At 37.0% G+C, this 16,617-nt stretch overlaps 2 protein-coding genes across 2 annotated transcripts; one reads left to right on the plus strand and one right to left on the minus strand.

The window, feature by feature from the left end:
- Positions 1-311: 311 nt before the first annotated feature.
- On the minus strand, positions 312-13,285 carry Cbr-sue-1 (the record flags this gene model as incomplete). The annotated part of the gene is made up of 11 exons (XM_002646190.2): positions 312-404; positions 1,166-1,280; positions 1,335-1,440; positions 1,486-1,554; positions 2,337-2,448; positions 2,870-2,961; positions 3,012-3,117; positions 4,236-4,363; positions 7,288-7,408; positions 7,884-8,000; positions 12,725-13,285. 11 exons carry the CDS (start codon positions 13,283-13,285, stop codon positions 312-314), a joined length of 1,620 nt encoding a protein of 539 aa, XP_002646236.2.
- Positions 7,349-7,941, plus strand: CBG11930 (the record flags this gene model as incomplete). Its single annotated transcript, XM_002646191.1, has 2 exons — positions 7,349-7,424; positions 7,544-7,941. The coding sequence occupies 2 exons, from the start codon at positions 7,349-7,351 to the stop codon at positions 7,939-7,941; spliced, it is 474 nt and encodes a 157-aa protein (XP_002646237.1).
- Positions 13,286-16,617: the final 3,332 nt, after the last annotated feature.

Below are 16,617 nucleotides of genomic sequence, written 5' to 3' on the forward strand. Positions count from 1 at the left end.
AAATTAGAAGTTTTTGGTTCAATCTTTTTTTGGCCGATTTAGGGATGATGGGTGGTATTTTTTGGCACATAAGATGTTCAAGGTCTTCCGGGTGTTCGGAAAACTTTTAATTAGGAATCAGAAGAAGAGAAATTACTAAAATGGTCTGGGGTTGGGAAAAAACGATCCTGTAAGATCGGAAGATAGGAAAATAAGGGGGTGGAGGATAAAGAGACATCTCAAAGTTTAGAAATGAATGAGAAAGGAGGAATAGTAAGGAGGATTAGATAAATTAACGGATCAAATAATTTAGAAGAAGAAGATGTCGTTAGTTAGTCCTCATCCTCGTCAGCTGCACCGTCTTCATTCGCCTCTGCCACGTGGACTGGTGGAGCGGTGTGGGGTGCTTTAAGAGTGTGATTGCCCTGAAAAATGATTGAATATGAATGGAAAACCGTAAAACGCCGTTTTTGGTCGAAAGATGACTCAAAATTACGAGTTAGGAGTTTGAGAATTAACGCCATCAGACTACAGTAGTCTACACTTGCTCTTTCAGATTAATTATCTCGATTCCTATGAGAGATGTCAAAATTTTGTCAACTGATAAAATGTTGGTAATATTATGATATATATTTTGTCAGTTGAAGTTGACTAGTTTTTGACATCATTCACAGTAACCAGGCTCAATTGGAAGTTTTGCGAGCCTGTAAAATAAAAAATTAAACATTAGATGAATCGTAAGAACCTTAAGAGGAAAAAAAAACTTCGGTAAATCAAAAATTCAAACTTTAATTTTCAGGACATTTTTTGATTTTGATATTGGAGCCTCAGAGTGTCAATATATCGAAACTATTCTGGAGAAAATTTTAGTGAACTTTCAGTATTTTCATTCTTTTCTAAACTTTAAAATATAATAATTTCTGATAGTGAGTTTCAAAGTTGCACCCCAAACCGTCAACTTATATTCAATTCATCTCGGGTTTTGTGAGAAGTATCAAAAATTGGTTAACTGATAAAATCTTTATCATAATATCAAAAACATTTTATTAGTTAACAAATTTTTGATACCTGTTACAGTAACCAAGATGAATTGGATCAAAGTGGGCAGTCTATTTTACTCTACTTACGGTGTTTGTACCCAGATAATATGTATGTCAGACAGATTTTTTATTTAACCTAAACTCACCTTATACTCCTTTCCCAAGTGCTCCGTACATCCTTTCCACTGATCGATTTCCGACTTATCGACAGCTCCGATTCCAAGGTATGCACATCCGATAGTGTCGTCGCCAGTGCAAGTTCTGGAACAAATAAACAATTAGAATCTTGTTTTTCGAACGCAAGAATCTTCTTACCTCTGTGCATCATGCACCGAAATCACAATTGCCGTCTGTGCCAACTCATTTTTTGAGGTTCCACACAAAAACATGACCGCCTCGTTGTACACAGCACAGCAGGTATCTTGAAAAAGTTAATTAGTGTTAATTACTCAATTTGATTACTCACTTTTGATAATTCTCGACGACTTGGTTTGTGTTTTGGCACCCTGAGTCAGCGTGATTTTGACGCAAACGTCTGCAAAAATTCGAATTATAAATTTTAAATATCAGTTTTTTCTGACGTCTTCTTAACTATACTCTCAACTGGTCCCTTCAGAAGTAATCACGACGAAAAAAATTGCCCCTCATTTTTTATTTACGATATATTTCTCTTTTGAGACTCTTAGAAAAAAAAATAGTATAGAGTCTCAATTTCCCCTATAAATAATTGTTAGAAAAAAGAGAGATACAACTTTTCTTTTTTTTTTGAGTGGGAGGAGAGTCTTTGATTCTGGACTCCAGAATCTGGCGACGTCAGATCAAATTCTATATGCATTGGGACTTTTCAATTTTGCAGCAGAGAGAGAAATATATTTTCGGGTCGAAAATTGATCTGAAAAATGACCTAAAAGAGAGAGCAAGAGTTCAATTTTATGAAATCAATAATTGCAATTTTTGCATGCCTCTTGAAGTTTAGTTAAGGTTAATTAGGCAGCCTGAGGTTCTGAAACTCTAAAAATTCGAAAAAAAATCCCAGAAACCCATCATTCCCATTTCCTATCCCTCAACAATCCAATTCCAATTTCAAAAACGTCCAGACCAAAAAAAGGAGATAAAGTCAGTAGAAAACCCATTCATCCATTCCATCGACAGACGATAAATTGTATCGTTCCTCCTGTCATACATTCATCATTCGATGGAATGGGTTAAGTTTTTCATTGTCATCCTGTTTTTTTGGATTCTAATTTGGGAAAAATAATAGTCTAAAGGAGCACAAGGAGATAAAGGTAAACATTTTTCTTTCAGCAAGAACCATACCTGGAGCACCAATAAGACCACATTTCGGCAGAGCATCCACCTTTTTCAGGTTAATTGTCAACCGTTTGGAATCTTTCTCAATGATGGAAGACGTGTAGATTTTTCCGAGTTTCTGAAAAATAAATACTTACTATTGAGTTGAGGGCTAGAAATTATTGGTAAAAGAATACAACAAATTGAGTTCTAGAATTCCGATATAATTACAAAAAATGACATTTTGATGTCCTTTAAAGGTAGTCCATCATTTTCTATTTATCTGAAAACGTCAGAGTATTTTAAATAAAAACAAAGTTTCATTTTTGTAGCTGACAACTTTTTTGTACAAGTTCATCCAAGTTAGATATACCGCCTCAAACCCAAAATTTCAGAAATTGCACTGAAACTTGAGTCGCAACACTTTCAAGCGGTATATTTCATTTGGATAAATTTGTGCAAAAAAGTTTTCAACTACAAAATTAAAGCACTGGTTTTGTTTAGTATTCTCTGAAATTTTCAGTTTCATCCAACCAAGTTTTTCGCTAAAAAATGCTTACCTTTGGCACGAGCGCTTTAATTTCTTCGATAAACTTGATTTCCTTCTTGGTGTTCATCTCTCGAATATCTCTCAATGGCACAGATGCTTCTCCTGAAAACAAAAAACTTTCGATTGGTTTTCTTTCTTCAATTTCTGCCCACCTATCACAATGTCTTTTCCCTTAATGCCGCCTCCTGCGTGACATGCCGTAATTATCACAATTTTCGTGTCGAGCTCCTCATGTGTCACATTGTCGAAGAAGAATTCCTGAAAAAAGAGGGCTTGTTTGGATATGTAAATAAGGGAGCTATTAGCTTCTTATACACTAATTGTTCTCGAATATTTCTTGTGGTTCTTTATTGTCGGGAATGAGTCATACTAGTCTGGGAGAGACTACCGTAACTATCAGCTTTGAGTCCTTTTATCTCGGTTCCTGAAAAAGATATAAAAAGTGGTTAACTGACAAACTATTTTTTAAATTATGATAAACATTTTGTCAGTTCGTCACTATTTGATATCTGTTACAGTAATACCCAGATAATTTTGGTCAAAGTTAGGTAACTCTTCTATTCCCGGTGCATCAGAATCCCCAAAATCCTCCTCAAAATCTTCAGACATGATCTTCTCATCTTTGACGTCATCTCTCCTTTTCATTGCACTCTCTTCTTCTTTTTTTACGCTACTTGAAAATTTTAATTTAGTGATGCAACAACACGCCAAAATAGAATATATGCATACTGACGGGGTGGCGGGCGGCTCAGATTTATGCTGTCTTGTTAAGGACCACTTGATGTCAAAAGAAGAGAAGATTTTGAATAAAAATAGTTTTTTTTTGAAGAAGTGATTTATGAATATCAGCAGGAACTATGGAACTAAAAATTCTGATTTTCACTAATCTACAGTTAATTTTGAACCCATTCATTATAGTTATTGTAAGAGATATCAAAACTTTGTCAACTGATAAAATATATCAGTTGATTACAAACATTTTATCAGCTGACAGACTTTCAGTATCTATTGGAGGAGTCAAGTTAATTCAGCTCAAAGATTGGAAGTTTAGTGACGGCGCAGTCAGCGTGCTGACCGCGTAACTCAATAGCAGCGCGCACTTTGATCTCAATTATCCTGGTTCCTTTAAGAGATATGAAAAATTAGTTAAATGATAAAATGTTCCTTGTAACATTCCTGACATTTTATCTGTTGACCATTCTTTGATATCTTTTGAGAGAACCGAGGTAATTGGAGGCAAACATTTGGGATTAAACGCACTCATTTCAAGCTAAATTCAGGCCGTTCAGACCAGACTTCGGGGCTATTTCCAATAAACTTCGGAACATTCTCATACTATTTTTTTTTCAAACTTAGATTTTCAGTTGATCTCTTACATGATTGAACATTGGATTTCGTCCTCTCATCGTTTCGGATGTCTGCTCTTTGGCTCCCTTGAGGCCAGGAATGCTCACTTTGCACAGTGCATGTATCTCCATTTCTGGTTTCAGCTCGCCGGCGAGTGCTGGAAATTGTAAACTGAATCAGAATCTCTTCATTTTTTGGTCTTCTTTTTTTTGATGATGCATCGTGGTGTAAGTAATCAAATTTTCTAGTCGCCAGAACTCTTTGGAGCATGAGAACCATATTTTTATTTATTTGGGGGAGCTATTCAGTGAGCAAAAACCAAAATCCCCTCCACTAATTCGCCATTCATATTTTCTGGGGCTGAAAACCCTTTTTCTTCATATCCAATTGCATGTTAATTCGAACCGGAACAACGTGTCCCCATGTCATTTTTATAAGGGGTCCCCTTGGAAAAATATGGTCCCTCCGGATACCAAAAATAAAGAAAGAAAGGAAAGAAAAGGCAATTAGTGTCAGAGACGAGTGACACATATCAAACAATATTGGGTCTGGCATTTATTTTTGGGATTATTTTCGAGAGAGAAATATATGAACTCAGGTTTAGGTATCCTGATGTCTGTGGAAATTTCGTCTGAAAATTTCTGAATTTTTGAATTTTTCAATAGAAGTCCAATTTCAACAAGCAAGAAAATCTTTCAAAATTCATAAGTTCCGATGGTGCAAAACTTTGAATTTGCTGAAATTAAGAAGTCAATTTTTTTCAGAGTTTCAACTTTTTTGCGATTTGTTTTTCTAAAAACATTTAGGTGCACAGTTATCAAATTGACCCCCACCCCCTTTTCCAAAAAAAATCTATATGTGTGTCCTTAAATTTTCTAAATTTCTCTCTAAAAATCGAGTCACATGACTGCTCTTCATCTTCTTCACACTACCACCACCCACTTTTTTCTCTTTTTCATATTTCTTTCACATAAAAAACCAACTTGTACCAGAAAACCCAGAAGGTCCCTTGACGCATCACAAATTGACTATGTAACGGGTTTTTATGGACGAAGAGGAAAATAGTGAAAAATGGGAGAAGAAGAAGACATCTGACAGCAAGAAAAGTGCACAGACAAGTTTGTATGGGACGTCTCCCATCAAAGCGCATGTGCATTTCTAATTAAGAAAGAACACGCCAGATTCTCTAGAAGACCTCAGAGAACATTCTAGAAGGATTCTGGATGCCTGCAACAATTTCAGAAGATTCCGAAAAATTCTGGAAAACTAGAAGTCATTGTGAAAGGATTCTGGTGATCTGGAACATTCCAAAAAGTTTCAGAAAGTTCCAGGAAAATTCCAAAAAAGTTTATAACACTTCAAAAGATTTTTTTTGTTTCTTAAAGGATTTAGAATATCAATTCAGACCATCTCAAAAAAAGGCTACAGGAATTTCAGAATCTCCCTTTATAGGTCAATTTCCTGTGGGAAAACGACCCTTTGATTTTTGGTGAGCTGGAAATAGTCATATGTCTTGCTTTCTTCTTTTTGCTGAATAAAGTAGGAGCACATTGATTTATGATAGAATTCCTGGTGGAGGAAAAGAGAACGACTGGTTGTTGATGGATTTGCAACAAATGAGGCAGAGAAGAAAAAAGAAAAAGGCCGTTAAAACATTTTTTGATTTATGCGATATGGCAGAAATACTTATTTTTCAAAGAATTTCGGTTGGAAATGGGATATGGCATTTCTGGAAGTTGCTGAATTTTGGGTTTCAGGATTAACAATTATTTTGAATTCAAATTTTGAGAAATACAATTTACTAAACTTTGCTTCTCAATTAAAAAAAACAAAACCTAAACTTTAGAATTTCAAAGCTGCAAAATCCAAAAATCTTCGAATTCTGACTTTCAATTCCGTCAATTTCCGTCAATTTTTTAAATCCTATCTCACAATTAGAAAAACTTTTAAACAAAAATCATGAATTCTAGAACATCAAAATCTTGGAATCTCCTATTTTTTCAATTTTAGAATTTCTGAATCGTAAAACTTGTTCAGTTTTAGAAACATTTGAAAATCTCAAAAATCCTTCTGAATTTCATAACTGCAGGATCTCAGAATTTCGAAACTTCAGAATTTCGGAATCCCAGAATATAAAAATCTTAAAATATTAGAACCTTGGAATCGCAGAATTACAGAATTTTGGAATTTTAGAATCTCAGAAGCTTAGAAACCTGAAATCTTCGAATCTTAAAATCTTAGAATTTCAGATACACACAGTTTCAGAATTTCAGACACTCTCCATTTCAAAATTTGAGAACTTTTCTTTTTGAAATTTCCAAAGTCTTCATATACAAAATCGAAATCATGTTAACTCCCCTTGATTCAATTCATCGAAAATCCTATCTTCTTACATCATATTTCTTTTTCTCCTAAAAACATGTAAAATTGCAAAATTTTTCCAGATTACGTGCAAATTTTCATGGGAAACATCCCCTCTTCAGTGGAAACATTTTTGTTTTGTTTTCTTCAGAAAACCTCCTTCTACTTCTTCTTCTTTCCCAATTTTTGCATCTGATTTAATTCTCCGGGTCCCCTATTTAAAATCTCCCCAAACTAAAAATTCCCGAATTCAGAAGAAACATTTGGGTACAAAATTCGGAAATTTCTTGGCCCCGGGAAGGCGACTATTCCCATGGGATTCCAATCTAAAAATCTTTCTTTTTGTTGGTTTTTGGCATGTTTTTTGTATGGAAAAAGTTTCAAAAGAGGCGAGAGATTTGGAGACTTAGATGGCTAGATGACCAAAATTTCCCTCCTGTGTCTGGAGGTCCTTTTGGACCCACATAATTGGTCAAGTACTACACATACTCAAGAAACAACAAGGAAACACATTTTCCCAAAAAAGGAAAGATGTTACAGATTCTAAAGTGTCCCTTTAAAAAAAGATCCAATGTTGCAACAATTCTCTCGGAGCAGTAAAAAAAAGAAGATAGACGACACGTCATTTGCATTGTTGCTCTAGGATGCTCTTTTTCAGAAATGGCGTCATTCAATTTGAAAGTTTAGATTACCCCCAGAGCCATCACACCAATAACTCACCTTCAATTTTCGATACTGTAACCCGCAGACGTTTTCGGACTGCAAAGTAGAGCAATGAGCAATGCAGAAGACCCAATCCACGTGGTTGTTGTGGCGTTGGACTGGAACTCGAGGCGACACTCTGGAAAGTTTTTTAGGTTATTGGGAAAATCTTTCTGAAATTTTGGAATTCAAGAATTTCAGTAACTTAGAATTTTGTAATCTGAAAAGTAGATAGTTACACATCTAAGAATTCTAGAATCCCAAAATCCTTCAGAATTTTGGGAGAATCTTAGAACCCTAGAATCTCAGAATCTCAGAATCTCAGAATCTCAGAATCTCAGAATCTCAGAATCTCAGAATCTCAGAATCTCAGAACCTCAGAATCTCAGAATCTCAGAATCTCAGAATCTCAGAATCTCAGAATCTCAGAATCTCAGAATCTCAGAATCTCAAAATCTCAGAATCTCAGAATCTCAGAATCTTAGAATCTCAGAATCTCAGAATCTCAGAATCTCAGGATCTCAGAATCTCAGAATCTCAGAATCTCAGAATCTCAGAACTTTCAAAATTTTCCAAACTTCTTTCAGAATCCTCAAAATCAACAAAATCCTAACCGATTTGTGCACTGCCGTGTTGTTATTTTCGATAATAATCGGAGCATTCGGAGAGTAGAGAGATGGATCCAATCCATGAGCAATCGGATCCTCATTGTCAGAACCGTTCTTGTTGATCTGAAAGAAATTGTATTTGCATTTTTTTTGGTCCCGTGATCTCTCGCAATTTCTCATGTTTATTAATGTTTTTCGTTCATGATCTCTCATCTCCTAGTCTCTCAATTTCTCCCGTTTAAGTGGGTGATTTTTAGAATATGCAGTTTATGAAAAACAAAGAGAAAAGTTGTTGATGTTTGAAAATAAAATAAATAGGGCTTTTTCAGATATCAGAAATCACCAAAGTGCACTTGAATTTTTTAATTCTTTTTCGTCCCTTATTTTTTTTCTCTAAATGCTATTTTTTCGGCTGCTCCGCGGAGCACAGGAAATCATCAGAACATGCAAACGAACTCGAAAAAAACAGGGATAAGAAAAAAACAATTTTTTGGAAGATTTGGAGAGAAAAAACGAGATATTGTCTGTGTGATGATGATGGACATGGGAGGAACTGGACGATGAATTATACAGAAGACTTAAAATTGCGGAAAATGAGATTTGGGGAAGGAAGCGTTTTGTTTTTTTTTGAATGAGTATAGTAATCCAGAAGTTTTGAGATCTGGAAATTGGAAATGGACAGAAAGTTTTTATCGAATTTTGAAGAACCAAAAATCCGAGAGGAGAGACGGAATTCCAGAATTTCAGAATTTTTCAATTTTAGCATTTCATAGTTTTAGCATTTCAGAATTTTAGCTTTTCAGAATTTCAGAATTTCAGAATAACAAAAAATTAAGAATCTTAAAATATCAGACTTTCACAATTTCCCAATTTCTGAGATTTTGAGATTCTGGAATTGTGAGATTATGCACACTTCTGAAGAATTCTTTAATTCCAAAATTTTAAAATTCAAAAATACCAACATTTAAGAAATTTCTAAGAATCCTGAAAATTCGAAACATTCTAAAATTTGGGGAAACTTTTAAAACCTTCAAAATCTGAAAGTTCGAAATATGGACGAAATCCAACATTTTCAAAACGAAGATTTTTTTCAAAATCTAGGAATCTCATTGTCTCTAGAATCATAGAATCTCGAAAATTCGGAATTCCAGATTAAAAAAACAATCCGCAATGCTTTCCCTATTTCCATATTTCCCAAAATCCCCCTGATTCCCAAAATTCTCTCATTTTCTTGGTCCCATCTTTGGTATTCCCTCATATAACTCGATTGTTTTCATGTCCCTTTGTTTTCTTTAACTTTTCGTCACCAAGTTTCTAACTTCCTTCGCCTCGTGAGGCACCCAATCCAATCAGAAAAGGCTAGAAACCAAAACCACAGTAATCCTTTGTTCAAAAATTGTGCCATAAGGTGTCCAGAAAAACACAAAAATTGAATCAATTTCAGCTCGTTAGCCGGAAGAAAACAGAAATCTTGTTCGTTTTCTCATTTTTTCTCCCTCTTCCTTCTGCCCCCTATTTTCTCAGAAAATTCAGTTTTTTTGTGACGTTTAAAAAAACAAAAGGCGTCGTCTACTCGTTATCGCCATGGTCTTCGTGGCAAAAGCAGAAGACGTGGCGCTTCAGAAATTTGATTTTCCCGCCTTCTTTTTCCTTCTGTGGAGAGATTAAAAGAGGAAGAATTCCAAGGATAAATTTCCCCCGCCCTGCTGCTACGCTGCTTTTGCTCCAACGTCAAAAATGCATATGAATAAGAAATGTGCAGCAAAAAACGAGGTCCACTAAAAAGATGACGAGTAGTACTAAAGTTTTCGTCTTGAGTTGAGCACTTTTTTTGAGACAAGGAACACGACATTTGACCCGGTGCGACGAATGATGTCAATGGGTCTGGTCATTGATGGGATAATGTAGACAAAAAAGGGAAATTGGAGAAGAAGGAGGAAATCTCAATGTCCCAAAGTACAAGACACTTTTGGTCCAGGGGTCATTTGTACTCAAGAATAGGCGGCAGAATCTGGGAAACGTGTCTAGAGAAGACAAAAGCCGAATGAGGTTGGTTGCTTAGAAAACCTTTAGGTCATGGGAAATGTCAAAAAATTTGAAATCGGGTCAAATAGTGACCCCTGTCTCCCTTTGGCTCAACTTTCTTGGCTCCTGGGACAGATATCAAAAAATGGTAAACTAACAAAATGTATCTGACATTATCATGAACAACATATCAATTGATCACATTTTGGTATATTTTACAGGAACCAAGATACAAATTGTCTTTAATTTAGGTCCCATCTATTACAGGTCTGGCGATTTTCCAATGAATTTGGGTTCAAACTACAATTTTGACTTATAAATCCCACTGAAAACGATTTTTAACCCCAATTTCAAACTGAAAATCTATTATTTGATTAATAGTTTTGGATTTGATGCTTTGTTTTAACGATTTCAAAATCCTTTTTTTCGTTGAAAACTTTTTCAGGCCTTAAGCTAGAATGTTACAAATGTTTAGTTCAGAAATAATTATATCTGCTGATAGTATCATGAAACCTCTGATAGAAGTTCTTCTTCCGCTGGACACCATTAAACTGCATACCCTATACTTGCACTCAGTTCGTAATAGAGGTATCAAAAATGATCTACCAAAAAAAGTTTTTGATATTTTGATAAACATTTTATCAGTTGAGGACTTTTGATGTCTTTTACAGAGAATGAGATAAATTAAGTCAGAAGCATAGACTTGAGAATTTCGGTTTCCCCAGGGATTCCCCCTAAACATCTTATCGTCGACTTTCAGACGACGCAATTTACTCCTATAAAGTTCAGCTTCCTCCTTTTAACCCTGCTACTTCCCAACTACTTTTCTATTCCAAAGTGTAGAGTTTTCTTTTTTCTGCATCTCAATGTCCCCCTATACATCACCTTCTTCTCTTTCTCTCTTTCCTAAATTACCCTCTTCCTGTGGCCTTCTCATTTGTTCCCGTATAGGAAAGCATTGCTCCTAAGAGTCTCGACACATAAAACTCGAATTAATTTTCTCCTTCCCCTCCCATCGTTTTTTTCTTCTTCTACTCCTCTTTTTTTTTTGAAAAAGAGGCAAAGTTGTTGTGAGCAGCAGTAGTGCTCATCATCGGCTGATTGCCCTCTCCATTTTTATACATGTCACGTGCCTTTAGCACCTCTTTTTTTTCACCCGCTTTTTGAATAATGACGGATTCAGATGAGAGGAAAAGGAAGGCGTCAAACGAAGCGCCTCTCGCCCCAAATTCGATAGTTTGAAATATGAGGAGCCAAGTGAGGGGCACTCAACCAGATCAAATGGTTCTTTTTTGGCACTTCCTTCTTCTTTTGGCGCTTATGAATTTGAAATTTAAAAAACCAAAAAAAGGACGTTCCCCGGAAAATAGTCTTATAATAGAATTCTAGACATATGGGTAATTGAATTGAGCCCCCCTCGTCCCCAGATGTGCTCACTGATTTCATCGAGTGGGAAAATTATAGCCTGTGTGTTCGGTTGTGGAAAACAGGAGACAGAGAAGGAAGTGTGCTATTTAACAAGGAATCGGTTGGCTGATCAGAAGGAAGAATTTTCGGGAGAGGTGAAGAAGAGAAAAAAGGACAAGGATCTTTGAATGCAAGGAGGAAATTTTGTCTAGAAGTTAGAAGTTAAGATTGACCGGCTCATGACTTGGTTTAAACTTGGAATTTCTGTTTCAATCAAAAAACGAAAAATTAAGAACTTGAGAAGATCCACAAAATAATATCTAATGTAACAATATAAGAATGCCGAGTTTTAAACCAGAAGCCGTGAAACAGACGGATCCGCCTATCGAAGTCTATTTCGTGTCGGCTCAAAACGGCTGAAACTCGGAATTTCTTTTCGAATCAAAAAGCAGAATGTAGACCTTGATAAGATCTACAAAATAGTTTTAAATTTGACTATAGGTTTCTTTGAACTCTTCATTTAAATTGAAAATTCGAAAGAATCATAGCTTAAACCGAGCTGTGCTCCTTTTAACAATATTCAGGACCCCCTTTTTTCCCTACACCCCTCCTAATTTTCCTTCAGAACCCGCTGATATCATACCTAGACAATGTCCTTCCTAATCCACCCAATTTCCTATTGTTTCCTATCTGTTATATCTCCTACGCTTCCTATTTTATGACCTAAAGCACTTCGTCATAACTGATAAGCTTCGTCCACCCCGGAAAAAGTGAGTCACTGCTTTTTTACCACTAGTACTCTATACCAGCCGATTCGCAACAGAAAGGGATTAAAATGCAATAGCACCTCGGACACTGGAGATTAGTATAGAAACCCTTCAAAACTCCCTTCAGAGAGAGATTGAGAGACATTTTCCCACGTGTTTGGCTTGATACCCAAAACTTTTGCCGGGAATGTTGATACATAAACAAAATGACGTTTTAGCTATCGAGAACGGCTCTCTGTTAGCACTCTTGGACCCATTCAATTCTTCGACGCTTGGTCGACGGAAGTGACTCCCAACATCCGGTCTAGAAAAAAGTGTTTGGGCTCCCTCTCCATAACCCTCTCCATATAAATAGGTTCTATTTCCATAACACTTTCCTGTTTTTGGTTATATATATTTTTCTGAATATTAATTAACTATTCATCTTCCTCTTTCTTATTTTTGAGGAAAGGGAGAGGAAATCGAATGAATCGAACACATAAATCTTGTATCCCTGAGATACGAAATGGGGTGGTGGACGTGAAAGGCACAAAAAGTCTTCAGAGGCAAAAACGCTAATTACCTTGGACAGGTCGAAAACACCCACGCCTTAAGGGTCCAACGAGTACTAAAATCGAACATTCTAGACTTGGAAATTGAACAACTAACCTGCTCAATTGACGGCGAGTGCACCGAGAACTTGGACATCCTGCGTGGCTGTGGTGGTGGCGCAATTAGTATCTCTGGCGAAATCCTCCGAACTTCTTCTGGCGGCGTCACGACGACTGGCGATGGTTCGTCTGGATACTGTGCCTCTTCTTCTTCGACGTCTTCTTCCACGCACTCCTCGTCAGCCACGTCTTCTTCTTCAGCCTCTTCAGTCTCGTCGTAAAATCCTGGCTCGTCTGGAGTGGGGTCAGGTGTCAAGGATACCGGCGAGAGGGAGCACTGAGAGCTGTTTCCATTCACATTTTGAGCCAAACTCGTCAAGTTCGACAGCTCTGCCGTTGGTGGCCTCGGCAACTGTCTGCCAGAAGGCCGCCTTTCTAAATGTGGCGCAGCACTTGGACATCGATATTCTGGGGATAGTGGTGGTGGTGTTGGGAGAATCCGTGGTGAGCTACTTCGCCTTAGATGCGTGTCCGGTGGCATTGGAAGACGCCGTCGACACGTCGTCGGCTCCAGAAGCGCCGGATAGGCAGACAGATGACGCTGCTGCGGTTGATGCATTGGCGGCGTAATCGCTGGCGAACGCGTCGACGAATCCGGGGTTTGCGGTAGCGAACGGATTTTGCCTTATTTTCTGAAAACTGGGTTGTATAGAAAGAAAGATTCAGAAGCATATAAAAAGGTCAAATAACTCTTCGAAAATTCAGGAGGTGTGCAAAATCAACATTTTCAGAATGGGAGGATTTCAAAATGCTCAAAACTCCTTTATGGTCATAGTGGCTCATCCAAAGATAAAAAAGATAACACCAGATGATTGGGTGAGCTTAAAATGTTGAAAACCCAGGATTTTCTGGAAATAAGGAACCTTTCTTGTCCGGATTTCCATGTAGACATTTTTTCCCTGCCGTCAGCACATTTTTTCCAGGGCTAAAAAAAAGCAAACAGGTGGATTAGGAGGAAGCGGGGTGGAATTTCTAAAGGGATTCAACTTTGATCTTATTCTTAATCAACGTAACGAATTCATCCTTTTTCTTTTCGGTGGGATTGGATTGGACAACAATAGGATTCTCAGGGAAAGAGAAAAAAATGTCACGTGTCAGAGCCAGTAGTACTAGTTTTTGGTGAGGGGGTTGGAGAAATAGAAGTGAAAGGCAAAAAAGAAGGCGAATGAAGAAGGAATGGAATGAGGAAAACAAAACAAAAAAGTGACCAAAACTTGTAAAGTGTCTGTCTCTGAAAAATAACACACCGACACAGACAGGGTTGGGGTTCCAGGAGAACGAAGAAGAAGAAGAAGACCCAAAGATAAAGGGTCTGTGTGAAGAATGGTGAAGAAGAAGAAGAAGAAGTAAGGAGAAGAAGGAGCTGTGCCCTAGCCCCCCTATGGAGAGATTGCGGAGCGTGTGAGAGGCAGTAGTCTCTCTCTTTCGGAGCAAGAGGGGCGGAGCTTGTGGGGGGGGGGGGGGAGAGGAAGGGGCGGGACTTAGGGAAGAGAGAGAGAGAGACAGGAAGGGGGCGAAATTAAGGTTCTAATATTGTAATGAGATGAAGGGAGGGGAGCAATATTTGCAGAAGCGGAAACACGACGACGTATACATTGATCAATGATTAGAAGAGATTATGAGAGATTCTTTAGTGTTTCAGATGGGAAGAAGAAATCCACGTGTTTTCTGAGATCTTTGAAATTTAAGGATCATGGTTGGCGGTTACAGAAAAATTTCAATCACAGTTCTCTTCCGTTTCTGGAAACGTCGAGAATGTTATGTAACTTTTTTTTGAATTCCCCTGTTCTAGCGGTGGCCTAGAATTTCCAGTGTTAGCAGTAGGTAAAAAAAAAACTTCTAGAACCTACTAAAAGTTTCCTGAAACGGACAAAACTGAGATTTCGAATTTTCTGTAACCTCCAATCTTGATTCTCAAATTCCAAAGATCTTCTCGGAAAGCACGTGGCTTTCTCCCCATTTGAAACACTAAAGTACCTCAGACACTGTTCTAGAGATGATCTGGAATTTTCAGTTTTGGCGGTAATTCAAAAAACTTCTGGAACCTCCTCAAGATTTTTTCTGTTTCAAAAACATCCAATTGAAATCGAACTTTAAAATGACTAAGCTAGCTAACTAAGCTAGGACATCCGGATTTACAGCTCCACAGAAGAAAGCCATAAAAAGATTCACAGAAAAAGTAGAATTGGTTCTTTATTCTAACATTTCTCCAATCAACAAAAAAAATAAATCAAAAACATCCAGATATCCGGAGCCACAGGAGGAAACTTTTAGAATTTTAGATTAATTGAAAGCAAGACGGTTACTACCGTAGCTCAGGCGATGCTGCCGTAGCTCAGGCGATGGTCACATAAGTTCAACACCTCTAGAAACCGAGTTCCGGGAAATATATTTTTCAAGCCCCGATTTCTAAAAACCAAAGTCTCTGAACGCGCGAAGGCTAAAAAAATTGTGTTAACTAAAATTGAATTTAGAGCCTATATAATATTTTTTGAGCCTATCTAATATATTCCAAAAGGTAAAATGAGCAGCCAATCGGAAGAAAAAAGAAGTTATGTTTGAATAAAAAATAAACCGGTATTTGCTTTTCCCTAATCCAAAACGTTTTTTTTTCTAGGTTAACCCGAAAAAGTGTATATAGAGGAAATGAGAGAATGATTCATTTGGTATGCAGCACATTTACTAGTAGGACCCTTCCCCGCCTCTCTTTTTAGTCATTTTGCTCAAAAGGGGTCAAAGATACGTAGGTTTTTGGTTTTGAAAAAAAAACCAAATTTCGCTTTTCAATCATTTGTTTTGAAAATGTTCTCAAAACGGTCATTTTCGTAGTGGGACCCATGAAAATCAAAAATTTCAAAACCCAGTCGTGTTTAGGCTCATTTTAAAGTTCAAAAAGTGGTGAAATCAAATCTCGCAAAAAATACGAATTTGAACGAAGCTGAGCAATAGTCTAAAAATTTCAACACCCCATTATGAAACTAAGAAAGAACAGGGGAACTCCAGAGTGTGAATAATTCCAAAAAGTGTGAGAAACTAAATTTGGGAATTCTCAAGAGGAGAGAAAACAACAATTCTAGTAGACAAGCGTTTGCAAAAAGGGAAAACTAGGTTAGTTCTGACGGATCTAATTTTTTGAGAATGTTTTGAAGATTTTAGTTGAGAAAGCGGGGGTGAGAAATCAGAAGCGCAGAATCCTCAGAATTCTTCGGAACCATATAATTTCAAACGCTCAAAATATTTCAAGATGCTGAAATGAACTTAATGGGAAAATCTAACCGTCTCAGATTCTGAGAATCAAAAAATCCGGAATGGTGTTCAGTTTGATCTACCGTATACCCTCTTTACCAATTTCAAAAAGGCAGAAGACATACGAAAAAAAAGCAGAAAAGAGTTTGATATTGTCGAATTAAAAAAACTGACACCTGAAAATTTTTGGGGGCAACCTTCGTGTCGATTTACGAGGCATCGCTCCGAAAACGGATACTGTAAATAAAAAATTAGTTTGTGTGAATTTAGTGGGATTTTCTGGACAAAATTTAGATTTATTGGTATGAAAATGATCGCTAGCATCTCTAGAATCTATATTTCAGCAAAAAACTGAACTGAACTTGAATGGGAAACTGACTCGAACGAGCCGAAAGCCTGAAATATTTATTTATTTATTTACGACCAGCAAGCTGGTGCGCCTTCGGCGCGATTCAATCTACTTTTTTCAAACGTCCGTCGCTTCGTTTCTCACTTTTTCTAAATAAAAGGGTCACGTAAATATATATGTATTTTTCAATTTTTCAAAAGTTCACAGACGGACACGAGGACGGACAGACGCCTCTAGCGTTTTATTAATAAGGTAGATTGCAAGAATCGTGGAAAAAAAAGGGGAAAAAACATTAA

The sequence above is a fragment of the Caenorhabditis briggsae genome (assembly GCF_000004555.2).
Source record: "Caenorhabditis briggsae complete genome, chrI, whole genome shotgun sequence".
Lineage (NCBI taxonomy): Eukaryota > Metazoa > Nematoda > Chromadorea > Rhabditida > Rhabditidae > Caenorhabditis > Caenorhabditis briggsae.